The following is a 22650-nucleotide window of genomic DNA, read 5'->3' on the forward strand; positions in this document are numbered from 1 at the left end:
ACGCCTTTCGCAGAAAGTGGTTTTTCTAGTAGCAGTCACTTCACTTCGGAGAGTGTCTGAGCTAGCAGCGTTGTCGTGCAAAGCCCCTTTTCTGGTTTTTTCACCAGGACAAGGTGGTTCTACGTCCGGTTCCGGAGTTTCTCCCTAAGGTGGTACCCCCCTTTCATCTCAATCAGGATATTTCCTTACCCTCTATTTATCCTCATCCAGTTCACCAATGTGAAAATGATTTGCACTTGTTAGATCTGGTGAGAGCACTCAGACTCTACATTTCTCGTACGGCGCCCCTGCGCCGCTCGGATGCACTCTTTGTCCTTGTCGCTGGCCAGCGTAAAGGGTCACAGGCTTCCAAATCAACCCTAGCTCGGTGGATCAAGGAGCCAATTATCGAAGCTTACCGTTCGGCTGGGCTTCCGGTTCCCTCAGGGCTGAAGGCCCATTCTACCAGAGCCGTGGGAGCGTCCTGGGCTTTGAGGCACCAGGCTGCGGCTCAACAGGTGTGTCAGGCGGCTACCTGGTCGAGCCTGCACACTTTCACGAAGCACTATCAGGTGCATACCTATGCTGCGGCGGATGCCAGCCTAGGTGGACGAGTCCTTCAGGCGGCGGTTGCCCACCTGTAGGAAAGGGCCGTTTTACGGCTCTCTTACGAGGTATTATTTTACCCACCCAGGGACTGCTTTTGGACGTCCCAATTGTCTGGGTCTCCCAATAGAGCGAAAAAGAAGGGAATTTTGTTTACTTACCGTAAATTCCTTTTCTTCTAGCTCTAATTGGGAGACCCAGCACCCGCCCCTGTTTTTTTGTGTACACATGTTGTTCATGTTGAATGGTTTCAGTTCTCCGAGTTTCCTTCGGATTGAAGTTAAACCAGTTTATAATTATTTTTTCCTCCTTCTTGCTTTTGCACCAAAACTGAGCAGCCCGTGGGAGCACGGGGGGTGTATTGGCAGAAGGGGAGGGGCCTAACACTTTTAAGTGTAGTACTTTGTGCGGCCTCCGGAGGCATAGCCTATACACCCAATTGTCTGGGTCTCCCAATTAGAGCTAGAAGAAAAGGAATTTACGGTAAGTAAACAAAATTCCCTTCTTAGTCAATAAAAACCACAACAGATGCATGGCTGCATTTTATTTTTACATTTTTTGCAGTGTTTTTGCACTTCTTGCTTTCTGCGGTGAAATAATTGACATGCTTCAGTCTTCCAATTCAATCAGGGAAGAAAAGCAAGTGTGCATGAGGGTTTTTTTTTATTTCATAGGTTTTGCTCATACTGTAAAAGCAGATTTTAATTTGCATAAACAAGCACAAAAAAATAAAATCCGCTGCTAAAACGCAACGTGTGAACATAGCCTTAAGGCTATGTGCGCACATTGCGTAAATACATGCAGTTACACTGCGCTTTGTAGCGCAGCGTAACTGCATGCGTCCTGCGTCCCCTGCACAGTCTATGGAGATTGTGCAGGGGCCGTGCGCACGTGGCGTATTAGAGCGCAGCGCTTCGGCTGCTGCCCGAAGCGCTGCGTTCTAAGAAGTGACATGTCACTACTTCCGTGCGCTTTACCGGCAGCCCCTGCTCTGTCTATGGCAGGAGCTGCAGGCAGAGCGCATGGAATCGGCTTTTTTTTTTTTTTTCTACGGACATTTTCTGCAGCGATTTTGAAGCGCACGTGTGCTCTTCAGATCGCTGCAGAAATTTCTGCAGGGCTAGTACGCAACGTGCGCACATAGCCTAACTGTCATGTCTAATGTCCCCTAATGTATAATGATCGTCCATCCGGCAGTCATGATTCCCTCCAACTTCTCCATACACAGAAATGCTGCTTTCATCTCGCAGCATTATATACCCTGTGTTATTTCCACTTGCTGGACGTGAAGCTGAGCTCCATGATGCATTTTGGCTTTGTATGAAGCAGTTTTTGTTCTCCTTCCGCTTTCTCTGCTAGTGCCGAGGCATTTCCTCTTTCCAATACTTCCTCCTTCTTTCTGTGCTGCTTCTCTGCTGATATACTGTCTACGTTGGCTACTGTTGGATCCAGTGATTGGCTGCAGTCAATGTAAATGGTATACTGATGGAGAGCAGCAGTAATGTGTATGATATACCATAACATAGAAAACCCCTTTAAGAAAAAAAAAATAATGTTGGAGCAAGGTGGAAAGAACGGCTAAAAAGGAGATTCCTCAAAACATATTTAGCTTTCTACAGAAGCGAATAAACAACTGGAAAGACAAGAGGTGCAAATAGGGTGTTACCCGGAAAACAAGGAGGGCTAGTGTGGGTTGCAAGGCTCACCTTGAGTAGTTGTGACTCTCACAACTACTAATAGCGTATGTAAACAGCTGCTGCAGCGCCCCTTTAGAAGATGATCCGAGTGGGAGGATGAAAGGGTTAAACCACACTACTGTTGAAGAACCACTGATCCAAGGATGATGAATTGGTGGTTTTTTTTTTTAGTTTTTTTTTTGTTTTTTTTTTTTGTCAACGTGGTTCTGAGAATCAATTGCCTTCATCAGGGCAAAAAAAAATAAAAAATCATATCACTTTTTTTGTCCTGATGATGCGATCCTCAGAAATGCGTTGCCAAAAAAAATACCAATTCACCATCCTTAGATCAGTGGTTCTTCAACAATAGTGCGTTTTTTTTTCCCTTTCATCCTCCAACTTGGGTCACTATAATGAGATCACAACCCCCTGTCCTTCCTTGCTGTGGTCGGGATTGATCAGGGTGACCTGGTAGCACATGACTGCTGTCGCTTCATTGATGATAATAATAACAATCTTATTTGTATAGCGCCAACATATTCGTAGCACTTTACACTTCTTGGCTGTCTCCGTCAGTCCAGTGGTCATGATTTGGAGCTGCAGGGGTTCGGATTAGACTACACATTGTGATTAGTGGGATCCTTGGCCGGCAGATCCCTGGCAATCCATCCTGAGGTTCTGCTGACACTCATCTAATGTGTATTGGACATAAGGTAATGATGGTATCTCACTGACTCCACCATACACTCGTGCTTGGATCAGCATCCTGTGCCACACGCTGCTGTCCTCTCCAGGTCCACTGGCTGCACTCACCTCCTGGTGGAAAAAAACATCCCAATATCTACTTTAATGTGAATAGAACATCATTTTCATTTTTTTTTTTTTTCCCCAGATATTATTCAACTAGATGACGAACTTGTCGGTGGTTTCCATTCTTGTGATAGTGATGAAGATGATAGAACTTCCCACGCCAGCTCCAGTGATTGGACTCCCAAGCCCTGTATAGGTACAGATTCTGATATCGGAGTGCAGTGCCTATAGGGCTCTGACCTATTTGGAGAATGTGTGACCACCTAATGCTGTTTCTGTAAGCCAAGATGGCTGGCGGACATACACTGTATGCCAACAGTAGAGGTGGCCATTTATGCATTTCATTCTCTCCATTGATATGAGAGGTAAAATATGAAGTTTCCTTTGGATAGACCTTGTGCAAAACTTAAATGGATTTAGACCCCCTTCTTAGATCATATTAGAAGTTGCCATTGTAGGAAATATGATGCCAAATCCCCCACTGATTGCTATGGCCCCGCACTAGTCAGTGTCCTTTATTGCCATTTGCTCTTGTTGACTTTTTATATGGTAAAGCTGAAGATGGACCATAAGCTTTAAATAGAAATGGAGGCTGTCAGGCTTTAACCCCTTCAGCCCCCGGGCACTTTCCGTTTTTGCGTTTTTGTTTTTTGCTCCTCTTCTTCCGAGAGCCGTAACTTTTTTATTATTCCGTCAATCTTGCCATATCAGGGCTTGTTTTTTGCGGGACGAGTTGTACTTTTAAATGAAACCATAGGTTTTACCATATTATGTACTGGAAAACAGCAAAAAAAATTCCAAGTCTGCAAAAACTGCAAAAAAAGTGTTATCGCACAATAGTTTTTGGGATGTTTTATTCAGTGTTCACTATATGGTAAAACTGATGTGTGGGTATGATGCTTCAGGTCGGTGCGAGTTTGTAGACACCAAACATGTATAGGTTTACTTGTATCTAAGGGGTTAAAAAAAATTCACAAGTTTGTCCAATAAAAGTGGCGCACGTTTTGCGCCATTTTCCGAAACATGTAGCATTCTTATTTTTTGCGTTTCAAGCTGACGTTTCTAATGGTACCATTTTTGTGCAGATGCTATGTTTTGATCGCCTGTTATTGCATTTTGCGTAAAAGTTGCGGCGACCAAAAAACGTAATTTTGGCGTTTGGAATTTTTTTGCCACTACGCCGTTTACCAATCAGATTAATTGATTTTATATTTTGATCGGGCATTTCTGAACGCGGCGATACCAAATATGTGTATATTTTATTTATTTTTTAACCCTTTAATTTTCAATGGGGGGAAAGGAGGGTGATTTGAACTTTTTTTTATTTTACTAGTCCCCCTAGGGGGCTATAGCGATCAGCAATCTGATCGCTATTATATATCTGCTGATCACAGCTATACAGCTGTAAACAGCAGATTCAGTCACTTTGTTTTTACCTCTGCTCTCGGCCGAGGGAAAACGAAAGTGAAACATCATAGCTGCAGGTGTCATCACATGACCCTGTGCTACGATGGCAACCACCGATCGTGATAACGCACGTGACTTCCGGTGGGGGCGGCGGTAAGTAAAAAAACATGGCCGCGCGCATTTAGATCTTGCTGCCAGACTTTGGCAGCAAGATTTAAGGGGTTAATGGCCGCAGGTGGAATCGCTTCCACCCGCGGCTAGCAGGCACACATGTCAGCTGTTGAAAACAGCTGATATGTGTGCCGACCGCCGCCTGCCCGCGGCAGGGGGCGGGGCTTAACGGGACACGATCCTTGACGGATAGATCCGTCCAAGGTCGTGAAGGGGTTAAACAGCTGATCCAAAACACCATTGCATGTTATATAAAGTATATATGTTATATATAAAAATATATAAGTTATATTTTCTTTCATGGTGTTATGCTACCTGGTGAATAAAGTGTGTGGGCATATGCATGTCTGTCTAATACAATAAATAATACTGAACATTTCTCTAAAACTGGGCACCATTACAAAGCTTTTGAGGGGAAGAGCTGAGAATTCCCATTAAAACAAAGTATTTGTATTCTCACCCTCTCCACTGCCAGTGACACACGTTAGGGCTACGTTCTCATGTTAGATGAAGGTCCCATTGGTGTAATCCATGTCTACTGTACAATTATGGTGTACCCCATGAATATACCAGAAATGTATGAAATGTGGGGCCTTCATATAAAATATTTACTCCAAAATGGTGCCAATAGAATCTGCTGCTGACTCCTCATTCTGTACGGCCTGTTGATGCAGAAAGTGAAAGCTTTTGGCATGCGCTGGTTGTAGCAGTAGTCACTCGTTTTTGAGGACCCAAAAAAAAGTTTGAAGTGTTCAGTAGGTTTGAGTTTATTAGGTTGCAGAGTTCTGAATACTCAATAAGTGCCTTTCTTGGAAACCATCTACAGGACCATACACGTTTGTTCAGCGGCACCTCATGATGGGCACAGATCCTAGGACCATTCTGAGAGATCTGCTTCCAGATTCTGTGGCACCCCCAGATCTGGATGATATGACCCTGTGGCAGATTGTAATCAATATACTTTCGGACCCTCCGAAAAGAAAAAAACGTAAGGACGTTAATACTATGGAGGATGCCTTGAAGTTACTTCAAGAAAGCAAGAAAATAATGGTTTTGACTGGAGCTGGGGTAAGTTGTTTTATTAACCTTTTGAAGGGGGAAATTAACAAATTTGAAAAAGATATGAAAAAAGAAATTGACCATTTAGGGCCAATCAACACTGGCTTAGTAGCCCAGTAGGTGGTCCTAAACTATGACTGACAGCCATCTATGTAGCATGCTCATTCAAGTAGGACTGTCAGTCACTGGGTGAGACCATTCCCTTGTCTCGGGTGCTTATGAAATTAGAGATAAATAGATGTATAGAATGAATCATGACTATTATGGTTTTGCGTTATGGCTCCATTAAACCAAGAGCCGACCATGCGCATAGGACAGCTATTGGCCAAACCAGAGTTGTGAACGAGCACATCTTCTCTCTGTGGTGAAGAGGGGGTGATGATTTATACAGGAATTCCTGTATCGTATTTTCTACGGTCACTTCTCCGTATGTCAGGCTGTGTGATTAGTGTCTTTAATTCCTGTCGCTCAGTTCAGAATGACATTACACGTTTTCCATTTATCACACAATACAGGTTTCGGTTTCATGTGGCATACCAGACTTCCGATCAAGGGATGGCATTTATGCACGTCTTGCAGTGGATTTTCCAGACCTTCCAAATCCTCAAGCCATGTTTGATATTGAGTATTTTAGAAAGGATCCAAGACCATTCTTTAAATTTGCAAAGGTAGATTTTGACCTCCAAAATGTATTACCTTTCTGTTGACGTAAAGAAATATTGGTGTTTAGCAAAAATATTTGCTTTGCAGTGGTCTGGCCTTCAGTCCACTCCTCCATGGCAGTCTCCACTTCTGCACTATCACGTCATGAGGCTTAGCCTTAGGGTATGTGCGCACGTTGCTTTTTACCTGCTTTTTACCTGCTTTTTTGCTGCTTTTTCTTCTGCGCTGTTTAATGCCAAAATGGATGTGTTCTTCTATTCAAGCAAAGTCTATGGGAATTTGGGTTTCTTGTTCACACTATGTTGTTCAAAATGCTGCCTTTTTGTGGCAGAACTTTGGTCAAAAACTCAGCTTTTCAAAGAAGCAACATGTCAATTGTTTTTGCCATTTGGGTTTTGCACTGCAAAGCTGAGTTTTTGACCAAAGTTCTGCCACAAAAAGGCAGCATTTTGAACAACATAGTGTGAACAAGAAACCCAAATTCCCATAGACTTTGCTTGAATAGAAGAACACATCCATTTTGGCATTAAACAGCGCAGAAGAAAAAGCAGCAAAAAAGCAGGTAAAAAGCAACGTGCGCACATACCCTTAGTCTCATGCACCCAGGATGCAGGCCCAGAAGTTGAAACTGCCCTAGTCCTGCTGCCATGGATCACCAAACTAGATGCCGGACCAGGGAAATGCTAGTCTTTTTGCTCAACTTTAATGCTATGTGCGCACGTAGCGTTTGTCCCTGCAGAAATGTCTGCAGTGATTTTGAACAGCACACGTGCGCTTCAAATCGCTGCAGAAAGAGTCCGTAATGAAAAAGAAAGAAAAAGCCAATTCCATGCGCTCTTGACTGCAGCCCCTCCCATAGACAGAGCGGGGGCTACAGGCAGAGCGCAGGAAAGAAGTGACATGTCACTATTTAGAACGCGTGCTTCGGGCAGCAGCCGAAGTGCTGCGCTCTAATACGCCACGTGCGCACGTCTCCTGCATAACCTTCATAGATTATGCTGGGGACGCAGGACGCATGCAGTTATGCTGCAGTGCAGATCGCAACGTAACTGCATGCAAATACGCAACGTGCGCACATAGCCTAAAGGGAATCTGTCAGCAGGTTTTTGCTACCTCATCTGAGAGGAGCATGATGTAGGCAAGGAGACTTTGAATCGAATGATGTACCACTTAGGCCGGGTTCACACATCCGGCTTTTCGCCGGATTCGGCACACGCCAGTACAGTGTATATAGTACAATGGCAGCACGACAAGCTCCGGTTACATGACAGCATGTGACCGGTATTTGTCACGTTGCCATTGTACTGTATACACTGTACTGGCGTGCGCCGAATCCGGCAAACCGGCGAAAAGCCGGATGTGTGAAACTAGCCTAAGTTTATTGGCTGCAGACGTTCTGATATAATCTGAGGTTTTAGATTTTGCAATGCAGCAGAGGTGAGTTAGTTAGCCCACTCACACCAGGCTCTCTATAGAGATTGTACATTGACAGGTTTCAGATAACATGGCAGGAACCATCTAGCCACACCAATGATAATCGCCAACTGATTAAGCCTTTAGTTTAAGTAAATAGCACACAGCCTGATAAGAGAGGCCCAGTTTATTTTGTTTTTTTAACCCCTACCGCATGCTGTCCTTAGCTTACATAGCAAAAACCTCCTGACAGATTCGATTTAAGAAGTTAAAAATGTTAAGGTCCATTCCCCCGCCAAAGGTTTGTATGAAGTATCTATAGTACAGACCAAACGTTTTTGGACACCCCTTCTTCTCATTCAAAGAGTTTTCTTTATTTTCATGACTCTGAAAATTGTAGATTCACATTGAAGGCATCAAAACTATGAATTAACACATGTGGAATGAAATACCGTATTTTTCGCTTTATAAGACGCACTTTTTTTACCCCAAAATTGTGGGGAAAATAGGGGTGCGTCTTACAAAGTGAATGTATCTTACCGGGCAGTGATGCAGCGGTGGAGGAGGCTGGTGCTGCCGCTGGAGCGGAGGCGGCCGCCATGGATCCCGCGGCAATCGGCTGTGGTGGCGGTGGCGGCCGCCATGGATCCCGCGGCAATCGGCTCTGGTGGCGGTGGCGGCCGCCATGGATCCCCCTGTAATCGCTGCGGTGGCGGCCGCCATGGATCCCGCGGCAATCGGCTGCGGTGGCGGTGGCGGCCGCCATTGATCCCCCGGCAATCGCTGCGGTGGCGGCCATAGCCGAAATCTTTATCTGCGCCTGCGCTGCCTCCAACGCGACTTCCGGAAAATGGCGGAGGTGACGCAGGCGCAGATGGAGATCTCAGAGAAGCGAGATCTTCATCTGCGCATGCGCTGCCTTCCGTAGCCATTTTCCTGAAGTCCATCGCGTCGGAGGCTACGCAGGCGCAGATAGAGATCGCGGCTCTCGACGATCGCGATCTGCGCATGCGCGGGCTCCATTTTAGATCTCCGCAGCAGACGGAGACTATCATAAGAAGGAGGAGAGAGAGAAGAACGATTCTCCCGCTCCTCGCTAGGGCTGGATGCTGATTGGTGGAGACAACTTCTGCAGAGCTGCCTCCACCAATCAGTGATCTGAGCCTGACAAAGTGTTGTCAGTTGAACGAAGGGTCCTAATAGGTGAGCAAAAAACACTGAAGGGGAACACAACCCCCATCATCAGCCTTCAGAATATACTGTATCAATCGGTGTATTCTGAAGGATGATGGGGGCTGTAGTCCTTTATTGTAAACACTCCAGGGAGGGACTAATGTAGTGGCCAAAGTGTAAATGTAACTTCAACCCCCCTCATCTTTCAGAATACAGCCATGTATGGTATACAGTACATGGGTGTATTCCTAAGGATGAGGGGGGTGGTAGTCCCAGATCCCCATTAAAGTGCATCATGCAGGTCCCCCATAGCTGTGTCATCCACGGATCCCACATAACAGTGCATCATCCACAGGTCCCCATAATAGTGCGTCATCCACATGTCCCCCATAATAGTGCGTCATCCACAGGTCCCCCATAATAGTGCGTCATCCACAGGTCCCCCATAATAGTGCGTCATCCACAGGTCCCCCATAGCAGTGCGTCATCCACAGGTCCCCATAGCAGTGCGTCATCCACAGGTCCCCCATAGCAGTGCGTCATTCACAGGTCCCCCATAATAGTGCGTCATCCACATGTCCCCCATAATAGTGTGCCATCCACAGGTCCCCCATAATAGTGCGTTATCCACAGATCCCCCACAGCAGTGTCATCCACAGGTTCCCCATAGCAGTGCGTTATCCACAGATCCCCCACAGCAGTGTCATCCACAGGTTCCCCATAGCAGTGCGTAATCCACATGTCCCCCATAATAGTGAGTCATCCACATGTCCCCCATAATAGTGCGCCATCCACAGGTCCCCCATAGCAGTGCGTTATCCACAGATCCCCCACAGCAGTGTCATCCACAGGTCCCTCATAATAGTGAGTCATCCACATGTTCCCCATAATAGTGCGCCATCCACAGGTCCCCCATAGCAGTGCGTTATCCACAGATCCCCCACAGCAGTGTCATCCACAGGTCCCTCATAATAGTGCGCCATCCACAGGTCCCCCATAGCAGTGCATTATCCACAGATCCCCCACAGCAGTGTCATCCACAGGTTCCCCATAGCAGTGCGTCATCCACATGTCCCCCATAATAGTGAGTCATCCACATGTCCCCCATAATAGTGCGCCATCCACAGGTCCCCCACAGCAGTGTCATCCACAGGTTCCCGACAGCAGTGTGTCATCCACAGGTCTCCCATAACAGACCCTCATCCATAGGCCCCCCATAATAGTGCGTAATACTCAGGTCCCCCGTAAAGAGGGCATTATCCGCAGATCCCTCATAACAATGTTATTCATTCATTGTAGTTGTAGAAAAAGACATGGACACGCAAAATCATCAGCTGATCTAGTGCCACTAGGCAAAAATTGATAAAACTGAATATGAGGTTCTTGGTGTAACATTCTGATCAGGCTGTATAAAGCCAACTGCCGTGTCACCTCTGAGTGGGATTTTAACTTACGGTACTGTAATAGCCTTTAAGGTGCAGTGCATCAATCACCACACAGGTGACCATGCACCAGCAGGGCAGGTAACCTGGTGCACCACAGCACCCATGCTGCAAGGCTGGAGACTGCAAGAGGGGTTCTGCCTATTTTTGCTCACTGATAGGTTCGCCGTGACGTGGCAGTGGCTTCATACAGTCTGATCAGAATGTTAAACTAAGAACCTCATGTTCAGTTGTATACCGGTACCGGTAACGTTTTCCTAGCTGCACTAGATCAACTACCGTAATGATTTTTGGAAACGCAGTCCATGTCCTTTTCTGCAGCTACTGTATGTTATTCATTCATGTTCTCACCTGCAATGCCCCCATACCTATGAAGGACACAGTGCTGACAGTTGATTCAATACTGTATTTTCTTGCAGAAAAATACCGTCCTGTAGGCTGCTGCTACATATTGTGCCTTGCTCAAGGATGTCAAAGCAGAAAAGGCTAGCGTATAAAATTCCCTTTAAATTGGAGGTAATAAAATATGCTAAAGAACATGGGAATAGAGCAGCGGAGAGACATTTCGGACCGCCTCCAACTGAAAAAATGATAAGGGAGTGGAGGAAACAGGAGGATGAGCTGGAAAAAGCACAAAAAAGCAAATGTGGTCTTCGTGGACGTCGTGCTAAGTGGCCAGACTTAGACGTGGACATGAAAGAATGGATAACACGCCACAGAAATAATGGCCTATCCGTGTCCACTAAAATGATCCTATGCGAAGCAAAGCGTATTGCTGCGGAGAAAGGCATTACTGACTTTACAGGATCACCATCATGGTGCTTCAGATTTATGAAGAGATGTGGTCTTGCAATGCGCACAAAAACTAGAATTGCGCAAAAAATGCCCCGAGAATACGAGTCCAAGATCCTGTCTTTCCACAAGTTTGTGCTTGACAGCAGAAAGAAAAATGGTTTTGAAATAGGCCAGATTGGGAATATGGATGAAGTGCCTCTAACATTTGATGTGCCATCTAACAGGACTGTTAATGAAAAGGGGGCAAAAACTGTAACAGTAAAGACCTCAGGACACGAAAAAACCCATTACACCGTTGTGCTGTCCTGCTGTGCCGATGGCACGAAACTGCCACCAATGCTCATTTTCAAAAGAAAGAATATGCCCAAAGAAGCAATACCACGAGGAGTTGTCGTGCATGTTCACGAAAAAGGATGGATGGATGAAAATGGAATGAAAGTGTGGATCGGCAAAGTCTGGTCCAAACGTCCTGGAGGGCTTCTAAAAAAACCTGCCCTATTAGTGCTGGACCAGTTTCGAGCTCACATTACTGAAACCACAAAAAAGGTTTTTAAAGAAGTGAAGACCCATCTCGCTGTGATTCCAGGGGGGCTTACCAGCCAGCTGCAACCCCTTGATGTGTCCATCAATAAGCCATTTAAAGTGTTCATGCGAGAAGAGTGGAATAAGTGGATGGCTGCTGGTAATCACGATCTGACACCTTCTGGACGAATGAAGAGACCCACTATTACTCAAGTGTGTGAGTGGGTGAAAACTTCATGGCAGTCCGTGAAGGATGAAACGGTTATAAGGTCATTCAAAAAATGCGGGATTAGCAATGCTTTAGATGGCACCGAAGATGATATCTTATATGAGGACACTGAAGAAAGTGACACTTCTGACTGTGAGGAATTGAGCTTCCTGAATGCTGACAGCACTGATGAGGAATTCCTGGGGTTCCCTGAGGACTAGAAGAGTCCCGTATCTGAGGACTAAAGCTTTCCTTCCTATGTTGTTCACAAACATGGTTCATGTTACAAACAATGCTGCTATTGACTCCTGTTGAGTCTAAATTGTTAAAATAATGTTATTTTAATTTTATTAAAATGTTCTAGCACACTATTTGGCTCAATTTTTTTTTTTTTAATTTTCCTCCTCCAAAACCTAGGTGCGTCTTATAATCAGGTGCGTCTTATAAAGCGAAAAATACGGTACTTAACAAAAAAGTGTGAAACAACTGAAAATATGTCTTATATTCTAGGTTCTTCAAAGTAGCCACCTTTTCCTTTGATTATTGCTTTGCACACTCTTGGCATTCTCTTGATGAGCTTCAAGAGGTAGTCACCGGAAATGGTTTTCACTTCACAGGTGTGCCCTGTCATAAGTGGGATTTCTTGCTGTCACGAACCACCGGGGGGGTCACTCAGAAATCCCCCGCGCTGGCTACCAGTACGTCACAATCGGGGGGTAACAAGTGGGGGTCACCCCTCCTTTATACCTCCCGACCGACAGACAGAGCACGTGACGCGCTCTCTAGCGCCCCTCTTATAGTCAGGCCAATTATGGAATTGCCCGACAATAAGCAAGGAGGCCGCTATACTACTTATGCCGATTTATTGAAGGGTCCCCGGTGAGAGTAGGGTATATATTCCCCCGACCTCCGCGGGCGGAATATATAAAACCTCCCCGAATCTCACTGGCCTCCCCACAATAATCCTTGGCACAACTCGCTGCCACCAACCGCTTCACGGTAACTATTAGCCGAACACACAGACGTGGGATTCAAGATCGAGATAACAGAACAGCCCAAGGTTAATTATATAATTTAATCAGCCTAAAGCACACTAGAAACTACAATATATACAATAGGGAATCTACAGAATATACATATGTCAGAGTACAGTTACAGATAAAGCATGGTTTACAAACAGGCATACACAGTTCCAGCAGTTACCTTGTGCGTCTGGCCACAGGGGGGCGCTGTAGACCAGGTTTCCAGGAACTCCCACAGATGTTTCCTACACGTGACCCCCAGCGAAAGAACACTGGAAAATGGCCGAAGTAGGGTTATCAACCTGGGCAAATCCAGGTCCCCTCCTACCTTAGTGACCTCAGAGGGAGCACTGCTCCACCCCTGGCTGGAGTTATGGACAAAATCCACAACATGGAATATGGCCATAACTTGGCCTGGGAGCGTCGTAGGCGGACGCCAACGCTCTCATTGTGACAGCTATGAATTTAGCTACAGAATGAGAGGACTCGTGACTTGTCTACTAGTTCCACATTGGCTGATATCACGCCTGGGGTATTTCCCAAGCTCCCGCTCCCATAAAAAAGGGTGTGCCAGCATCGTCCGCATGCGGAGACACCATTTTTATGGTTGCCATATTTATCGGAAATATGGCTTGCGAGATATGAACCATTTTTTTTACTGGAGTCGTTCTGTCTGGATACTTCCAAGCTTGCTAATTAGATAGCAGCTCCTACCACAGGGTCACGGCAGGGAGTCATCCTGTGTCCATTGTTCCCACATCATCTCATCTCCATATCACAGGAGATGGCCATGGAGGTGTAACACCTTCACAGATGCTGGACATTGAGAACAAGAAGGGAGGGGGCACTGCCAGGGAGTGATGAGCGATTATGACTGGAAGTCATAATTCATCTTCATATCCCGGGATTTGCCTCACACCTCCCCCCTTTTGAGGGCGCTAGGGGGCAGCACACTCCGGTGTTCCCCCGTGCGCCCGTCCGCGACCTCTCCTTGTCGGGACAGCCCGTCTGCGTTACCGTGGTCACGGCCCCTTTTGTGGCGAATGGTGAAGTTGTATTGCTGGAGCGCAAGGCTCCATCGCAACAATCGCCCATTCGTCCCAGAGACGGTGTGCAACCAGCTGAGGGGATTGTGGTCCGTCTCCACGATGAAGTGGCGCCCGTATAGATAGGGTTGCAGACGCTGCAGGGCCCACACTATGGCCAGGCACTCCTTCTCCATCGTGGAATAGGCCACTTCCCTTGGTAACAGCTTCCTGCTCAGGTACAAGACTGGGTGCTCTTGGCTCGCAGAGTCCACCTGGCTGAGTACCGCACCGAGGCCGAAGTCACTGGCGTCGGTCTGTACTACAAACGGCCGCGTGAAGTCGGCTGCCTGTAGCACGGGCGGGCTGGACAGGGCGTCCTTTAGGGCCCGGAAGGCTGTCTCGCAGTCCACTGTCCAATCGACTGCAGAGGGCAGCTTCTTCTTGGTGAGGTCCGTCAAGGGCTTTGCCAGGCTACTATAGCATGGAACAAACCTCCTATAGTACCCAGCGGTCCCCAAGAAGGACATCACCTGCTTCTTGGTCCTGGGGGTGGGCCAGGATGCGATGGATTCCACTTTCTCAGGCTCGGGCTTCAGTGTTCTCCCGCCTACCCGGTGACCGAGGTACTGGACCTCGCTCATGGCCAGCTGACACTTTCCCGGCTTGATGGTCAAACCTGCCTGGTGGATCCGCCTGAGCACCTGTGCTAGATGCTCTAGGTGGTCCTCCCAGGTGGGACTGAAGACGGCAATGTCATCCAGGTACGCGGCCGCGTACCCTTCAAGTCCCTTGAGCAGGGTGTTGACCATCCGCTGGAAAGTGGCAGGGGCATTCCTCATCCCGAATGGCATCACCGTGGACTCGTACAGTCCAAATGGGGTAATAAAGGCAGAGCGTTCCCTGGCCTTGCGAGTCAGGGGGATCTGCCAATATCCCCGGCTCGGGTCCATGATGGTCAGGTACTGAGCCCCGGCCAACTGATCGAGCAGGTCATCGATGCGTGGCATTGGGTACGCATCGGCGACCGTGACAGCATTGAGCCCCCTGTAGTCCACGCAGAACCGAGTGGTTCGGTCCTTCTTAGGGACGAGGACTACAGGCGAGGCCCAAGCGCTGTTGGATGCCTGGATCACCCCCAGCTTCAGCATCTCGTCAATCTCCTGGCGCATGTGTTGCTGCACCTCCAGGGAGACCCGATATGCTGAACGCCGGATCGGGGGATGATCCCCAGTGTCCACGTGATGGACAGCCAAGTCAGTCCTTCCGGGCTGGTTGGTAAACAACCCCCGGAAGGGGAGGAGGGTGGCCCACAGCTGGGACCGTTGGTCCTCCAAGAGCTGGTGGCCAACCTCCACATCCTCCATGGATCCGCCTGCCCTAACCTGGGCTAGCATATCCAAGAGGGTTTCCGCTTCTCCCTCCTCGGGCAGGTTGCACACGGGGAGCGCACATGCCTCCCGCTCATGATGTGCCTTCATCATGTTCACATGGAAGGGCTTCCGCCTTCCACGGGCAGGGTCCAGGGTGACCAGGTACGTCACAGGGTTGAGCTGCTGGTACACGAGGTATGGGCCTTCCCAGGCTGCCTGAAGCTTGTCCTGTGGTACGGGGACCAGTACCCACACCTTTTGACCCACTTGGTAGGTCCTCTCACAAGCGTTCTGGTCGTACCAACGCTTCTGATCGGCCTGGGCTTGAGCCATATTGTCGTGTACCAGTTGCGTCAAGGCCTGCATTTTGTCCCGGAAGCGCATGACATACTCGATAACCGACACTCCAGGGGTGGCCAAATCCCCTTCCCAAGCCTCTTTCACCAGAGCCAGGGGGCCCCGCACACGTCGCCCGTACAGGAGCTCAAACGGTGAGAATCCTGTTGAGGCCTGTGGAACCTCCCGGTAAGCAAATAACAGGTGTGGGAGATACCGCTCCCAGTCACGCCCATGGGAGTCGACCAACATCTTAAGCATCTGCTTTAAGGTGCCATTGAACCGCTCGCACAGGCCATTAGTCTGTGGATGGTACGGGCTGGCCACCAGATGTCGCACCTGGACTTGCTTACAGAGGGCCTCCATCAGCTGGGACATGAATTGGGTCCCCCGGTCAGTGAGCATTTCCTGGGGAAAACCCACTCGGGAGAAAATCTCCAGCAATGCGGTGGCCACCTTGTCAGCCCGAATGGACGACAAGGCCACTGCTTCTGGGTACCGGGTGGCATAGTCCACTACCGTCAGTATGAAGCGTTTCCCGGAGCTGCTGGGGATGGCCAGCGGGCCGACCAGATCCACAGCCACCCTCCTGAAAGGCTCATCGATGATGGGCAGAGATACCAGTGGGGCTTTGGGGCGTGGCCCCGCCTTCCCCACTCTCTGACAGGTTTCACACGAACGGCAGTAGGCAGCCACATCGGCCCCCATTTTTGGCCAGTAGAAATGCTGGTTTAACCTGGCCTTGGTCTTAGCGATCCCTAGGTGTCCGGCCATCGGAATCTCATGTGCGATCCGCAACAACTCCGTCCGGAACGGATAGGGTACCACCAACTGTCGGTCCCTGGGCCACGCCTCCGGTGAACCCTGCTGGACCGTGGCCCGGTACAGCCGTCCTTGGTCCCAGACCACTCGCTCCGGGTCCGAGTCCGAGGGAGGCTGTGCCGCCTGCTCCTTAAGAGCTTTCAGGCTGTCGTCAGCTTCTAACGCTGCCTGAAACCCCTGACTAGATGTGGCCAGAATCGACGAGACTGTCACATCTTCGGTCAGTACCCCGGGACCTGTGTCCTGGCCTCCACCTGACTCGGCTGCCACTTGGTCAGAAGGGGAAGAGCTATCGGACCTCCGGGAGGCCCCTTGGCTTCCAGCACTCCCACTGCGGGTGACAGCGGCCACAGCCGCTGCGACCGTGGGTCGTGCCTGCTCCTCCTCCGTTCCTGACCAAGTCGCCGGTTCAGGCAGACCGACCTGGCTTCCTGACACCCCGGTTGTGGGGGAACCATGCACCGAGATCTTACCTGGGAGCACTTCCGCTCCTGGACCGGCCCCAATCTCACCTGCCTGTTCCCCTCCTGCAGCAACAGAACCCCGCTGTGAAATCTCTGGGGACCCCACATTTGCTGTGGTAGCCCCCACCCCACACACTGGTCCTCCCCCTGCAGCACCCTGCTCTCTGCTTATCCCTGCAGAGGGCAGCAGATCCCAGCTCACAGGCTGATTACTTGTAGAGGCATTGTCACACCTTTCTCTGACCCCCTCCCCTGTCACAGCTGCAGCTGTGTGTGTGTCTATGGTGTCTGTGCAAGCAGAAATATCAGAGTTCACTCCCCCCTCTCTCACATCATTCATAGATAACACATTAACATTGTCAGGAGTCATGTCCGTACTGGCTGAAGGTTCAGCCCTTGGTGGGGGCCCAAACTGGGAGGTTATCTGCCCCAAATCTGTCCCAAGTAGCACGTTTGCAGGGATCCGATCAGTTACCCCCACCTCTCTCACCCCTCGCCCTGCGCCCCAGTCCACATAAATGTCAGCAACAGGCAGCGCCGGGTCAATGCCTCCAATCCCGGAGACAGCGAGGGTTTTTCCAGGGATCAAGTCTTGGGGGGACACCATCTCAGGCCGCACCAGAGTCACCTCCGAGGCGCTGTCTCGCAGTCCTATGGTCACAGACCGGCCGACGGTGACAGGTTGGAAGCTGTCCAGGGACCTACCACCACCCCCACCCACACAATACACCTTGGGCGGCCCTTGGGACGGGGACGGAGCCGGGGCCTTGGGACGCTGAGGGCACATGGCCTTGAAGTGTCCAGGTAGGTTGCACTGGTGGCACCGTCTTGGCTCTGCCACGGGCCTGGAGAGGGGAGTTGAGGGGGACACCCCCTGCAGTCTAGGGGCAGGTGGGGCAGTCGCAGAATTCATCTTACCCCCTCTCCAGGTGCTGCTGGTGGCTGCTCTCCTGGCCTCAGGAGCCCGATTGTTGGTGTAGTCATCGGCCAGGGCAGCTGTAGCCGTGGACCCCTTTGGCTTCTGGTCTCGGATGAACTGGCGGAGATCCTCAGGGCAGTTCCACAAGAGTTGCTCCGTGATGAACAAGTCCAGGATCTCCGGTCCGGTGGAAAGCTGCAGGCCTTGGGTCCAGTGGTCGGCAGCTCGGGCAAGTGCCCGCCGGTGGTCAGCCCAGGAGTCCTTTGGTCCCTTTTGCAGGGTCCGGAACTTCTTGCGGTAGGACTCTGGAGTGAGGTTGTACTGTTGGATCAGGGCCCGCTTGATGGTGTCGTAGCCCTGATCTGCCTCAGCAGGCAAGTCCCCAAGGATATCCAGGGCCTTACCCCTTAGACGGGGGGTCAGGTATTTGGCCCACTGATCCTTGTCCAGATGGTGCTGCAAGCAAGTCCGTTCAAAAGCAGTCAGGAAAGAGTCCAAGTCTCCATCCTTCTCCAGCACTGGGAAGTCCTCAACACGGACCTTTGGAAGTTTGGTGTTTTTGAAGGTCACATGTGGCTGATGAGGGCCGGAGCTGAGCTAGCTGCAGCTGGTAGTCACGGTCTGCCTGTCGCTCTCGCTCTTCACGCGCTGCCTGCCGCTCCGCAGCCTCACGCGCTGCTTGCCGTTCCGCAGCCTCAGCGTCACGCGCTGCTTGCCGCTCCGCAGCCTCAGCGTCACGCGCTGCCTGTCGCTCACGCTCGGCCATGAGTATCTCGTAGGTATCCCGGTCTCCAGCCGTAAGCCTGGCCAAGGCAGCTTGAAGGAGGGCCTCTGCACCTCTCAGGCCGGAGGGATTGGCAAGTGGTGATCTGCGGCACGCTGCAGAGCCAGGTGATTCACTGTCCATTTCAGAGCGGAGGACTGGCATCTGGCTCGTTGAGGACCCTTGGGCGAGCTCCTCCTCATCTTGTCCAGCAGTGCCAGGTTGTGCAATGTCCTCTGCAGAGCTGTTCTCTGGCGTCGGGCTCTTGGAGGGCTCGTGGACAACCTCCTCATTACTGTCCACAGCACCGTCCTCCCTCTCTTCGGCTCCTGCTTTAGCATTGGCCAGTTGCCTAGCTCTGCTCCTGGTGCCATCAGCCATTCTTGCAGACTTTTGGTCACTGACACAGAACTGACACCTGATGCCTCCACACACCTTACAGTATCTGCACTCTGACACTCTAGTGTTGAGCTAGTCTGAAGACCCCAGCAGCCACAGCTGCTGCAGGCAGTCTTTAGTGTCTGGGAGTATGGGTCTCACACTCACACACACTATTATCTCGATCCCACCGCTATGCCACCAATATGTCACGAACCACCGGGGGGGTCACTCAGAAATCCCCCGCGCTGGCTACCAGTACGTCACAATCGGGGGGTAACAAGTGGGGGTCACCCCTCCTTTATACCTCCCGACCGACAGACAGAGCACGTGACGCGCTCTCTAGCGCCCCTCTTATAGTCAGGCCAATTATGGAATTGCCCGACAATAAGCAAGGAGGCCGCTATACTACTTATGCCGATTATTGAAGGGTCCCCGGTGAGAGTAGGGTATATATTCCCCCGACCTCCGCGGGCGGAATATATAAAACCTCCCCGAATCTCACTGGCCTCCCCACAATAATCCTTGGCACAACTCGCTGCCACCAACCGCTTCACGGTAACTATTAGCCGAACACACAGACGTGGGATTCAAGATCGAGATAACAGAACAGCCCAAGATTAATTATATAATTTAATCAGCCTAAAGCACACTAGAAACTACAATATATACAATAGGGAATCTACAGAATATACATATGTCAGAGTACAGTTACAGATAAAGCATGGTTTACAAACAGGCATACACAGTTCCAGCAGTTACCTTGTGCGTCTGGCCACAGGGGGGCGCTGTAGACCAGGTTTCCAGGAACTCCCACAGATGTTTCCTACACGTGACCCCCAGCGAAAGAACACTGGAAAATGGCCGAAGTAGGGTTATCAACCTGGGCAAATCCAGGTCCCCTCCTACCTTAGTGACCTCAGAGGGAGCACTGCTCCACCCCTGGCTGGAGTTATGGACAAAATCCACAACATGGAATATGGCCATAACTTGGCCTGGGAGCGTCGTAGGCGGACGCCAACGCTCTCATTGTGACAGCTATGAATTTAGCTACAGAATGAGAGGACTCGTGACTTGTCTACTAGTTCCACATTGGCTGATATCACGCCTGGGGTATTTCCCAAGCTCCCGCTCCCATAAAAAAGGGTGTGCCAGCATCGTCCGCATGCGGAGACACCATTTTTATGGTTGCCATATTTATCGGAAATATGGCTTGCGAGATATGAACCATTTTTTACTGGAGTCGTTCTGTCTGGATACTTCCAAGCTTGCTAATTAGATAGCAGCTCCTACCACAGGGTCACGGCAGGGAGTCATCCTGTGTCCATTGTTCCCACATCATCTCATCTCCATATCACAGGAGATGGCCATGGAGGTGTAACACCTTCACAGATGCTGGACATTGAGAACAAGAAGGGAGGGGGCACTGCCAGGGAGTGATGAGCGATTATGACTGGAAGTCATAATTCATCTTCATATCCCGGGATTTGCCTCACACTTGCCTTATAAATTGGGTTGGGACCATCAGTTGTGTTGTGCAGAAGTCTGGTGGATACACAGCTGATAGTCCTACTGAATGGACTGTTAGCTGCTTTTTTTTTTCTTGCCATAATACAAATTCTAAGTAAAGAAAAACGAGTGTCCATCATTACTTTACTTTAAGAAATGAAGGTCAGTCAGTCCGAAAAATTGGGAAAACTTTGAAAGTGTCTCCAAGTGCAGTGGCAGAAACCATCAAATGCTACAAAGAAACTGGCTCACATGAGGACCGCCCCAGGAAAAGAAGACCAAGAGTCTCCTCTGCTGTGGAGGATAGGTTTATCCGAGTCACCAGCCTCAGAAATCGCAGGTTAACAGCAGCTCAGATTAGAGACCAGGTCAGTGCCACACAGAGTTCTAGCAGCAGACTCATCTCTAGAACAACTGTTAAGAGGAGACTTTGTGCAGCAGGCCTTCATGATAAAATAGCTGCTAGAAAACCACTGCTAAGGACAGGCAACAAGCAGAAGAGACTTGTTTGGGTTAAAGAAAACAAGGAATGGACATTAGACCAGTGGAAAACTTGTGCTTTGGTCTACTGAGTCCAAATTTTGAAATCTTTGGATCCAACCACCGTGTCTGTGTGACGCAGAAAAGGTGAATGGATGGACGCTACAGGCCTGGTTCCCACCGTGAAGCATGGAGGAGAAGGTGTGATGGTGTGGGGGTGCTTTGCTGGTGACACTGTTGGGGATTTATTCAAAATTGAAGGCATACAGAACCAGCATGCCTACCACAGCATCTTGCAGCAGCTTGCTATTCCATCCGGTTTGCGTTTAGTTGGACCATCATTTATTTTTCAACAGGACAATGACCCCAAACACAGCTCCAGGCTGTGTAAGGGCTATTTGACTAAGAAGGAGAGTGATGGGGTGCTACGCCAGATGACCTGGCCTCCACAGTCACCAGACCTGAACCTAATAGAGATGGTTTGGGGTGAGCTGGACCGCAGAGTGAAGGCAAAAGGGCCAACAAGTGCTAAGCATCTCTGGGAACTCCTTCAAGACTGTTGGAAAACCATTTCCGGTGACTACCTCTTGAAGCTCATCAAGAGAATGCCAAGAGTGTGCAAAGCAGTAATCAAAGCAAAAGGTGGATACTTTGAAGAACCTAGAATAGAAGTCATATTTTCAGTTGTTTCACTTTTTTTTTTTTGTGAAGTATTTCATTCCACATGTGTTAATTCATAGTTTTGATGCCTTCAATGTGAATCTACAATTTTCAGACTCATGGAAATAATGAAAACTCTTTGAGAAGATGTGTCCAAACTTTTGGTCTGTACTGTATGTACTTAGATTATCTGGCCACTTTGATAATACTCCATAAAAGCCTTTAGTGGGAGAACTGATCTTAAAAGAAAAAAAAATACTGTATGGATTATAATCCAATGTTGATACTGAAAAGCCTTTTGTGGGAGATTCTACTCTGGTTATAGGGAGTGGACACTCTTTGCTATCACTGACATCAACTGATCACAAGAACACAACTGACCGTTCCCTGTTCTCAGCAGTGGTTATATCAGGAGCCTTCCACGGGAAATACCTGATTGTGTTCACTGAAATATGTGGTTGACTTGTTTTTTGGTTTAATATCATATGATGTAACTGTCTTTTCACCCCTTAATTTAGGAAATCTTTCCCGGCCAATTCCAACCTTCTCTCTGCCACAAATTTATTGCTCTGCTGGATAAAGAGGGAAAACTGCTTAGAAATTATACTCAGAATATAGATACACTGGAGCAAGTTGCAGGCATTCAGCGGAATATACAATGTCACGGTGAGGATTTGTGGTGCATGTTTCATGTAAGGCACTTACGGCCCCATGGGTCATATGATTAACGTACATATTGGCCCAATCCAACTGCAGAGGAAAACCTATGTATGTTTGGAAACTTCTTGTACTCTGAAGGAAGCGGTCACATGATGCATTGATGGCCTGGTTATTCCAGTCAGAAGGCTATGTACAGTGCGCATTTGGTTGCAGGAATTTCTGCACCAAATCTGCATCTTTTGGTAGAAAAAAAGTCTTTTTGATGTGGTTTGTTTTCTATCTCCCCCCCCCCCCCCCCTCCACGGGTTTTCTATG

General features: G+C 49.1%; 1 protein-coding gene across 1 annotated transcript in view; it reads left to right on the forward strand.

Moving 5' to 3' along the window:
* Positions 1 to 22650, forward strand: part of SIRT1 (sirtuin 1) — a 104974-nt gene that overhangs the window by 11782 nt on the left and 70542 nt on the right. Inside the window, exons 2-5 of the mRNA XM_075348780.1 lie at positions 3154 to 3267; positions 5476 to 5717; positions 6224 to 6376; positions 22194 to 22341. Coding sequence (XP_075204895.1) covers positions 3154 to 3267; positions 5476 to 5717; positions 6224 to 6376; positions 22194 to 22341 — 657 coding nt within the window. The remainder of the gene's footprint in view (positions 1 to 3153; positions 3268 to 5475; positions 5718 to 6223; positions 6377 to 22193; positions 22342 to 22650) is intronic.

The sequence above is a fragment of the Anomaloglossus baeobatrachus genome, chromosome 5 (genome assembly GCF_048569485.1).
Source record: "Anomaloglossus baeobatrachus isolate aAnoBae1 chromosome 5, aAnoBae1.hap1, whole genome shotgun sequence".
NCBI lineage: Eukaryota > Metazoa > Chordata > Amphibia > Anura > Aromobatidae > Anomaloglossus > Anomaloglossus baeobatrachus.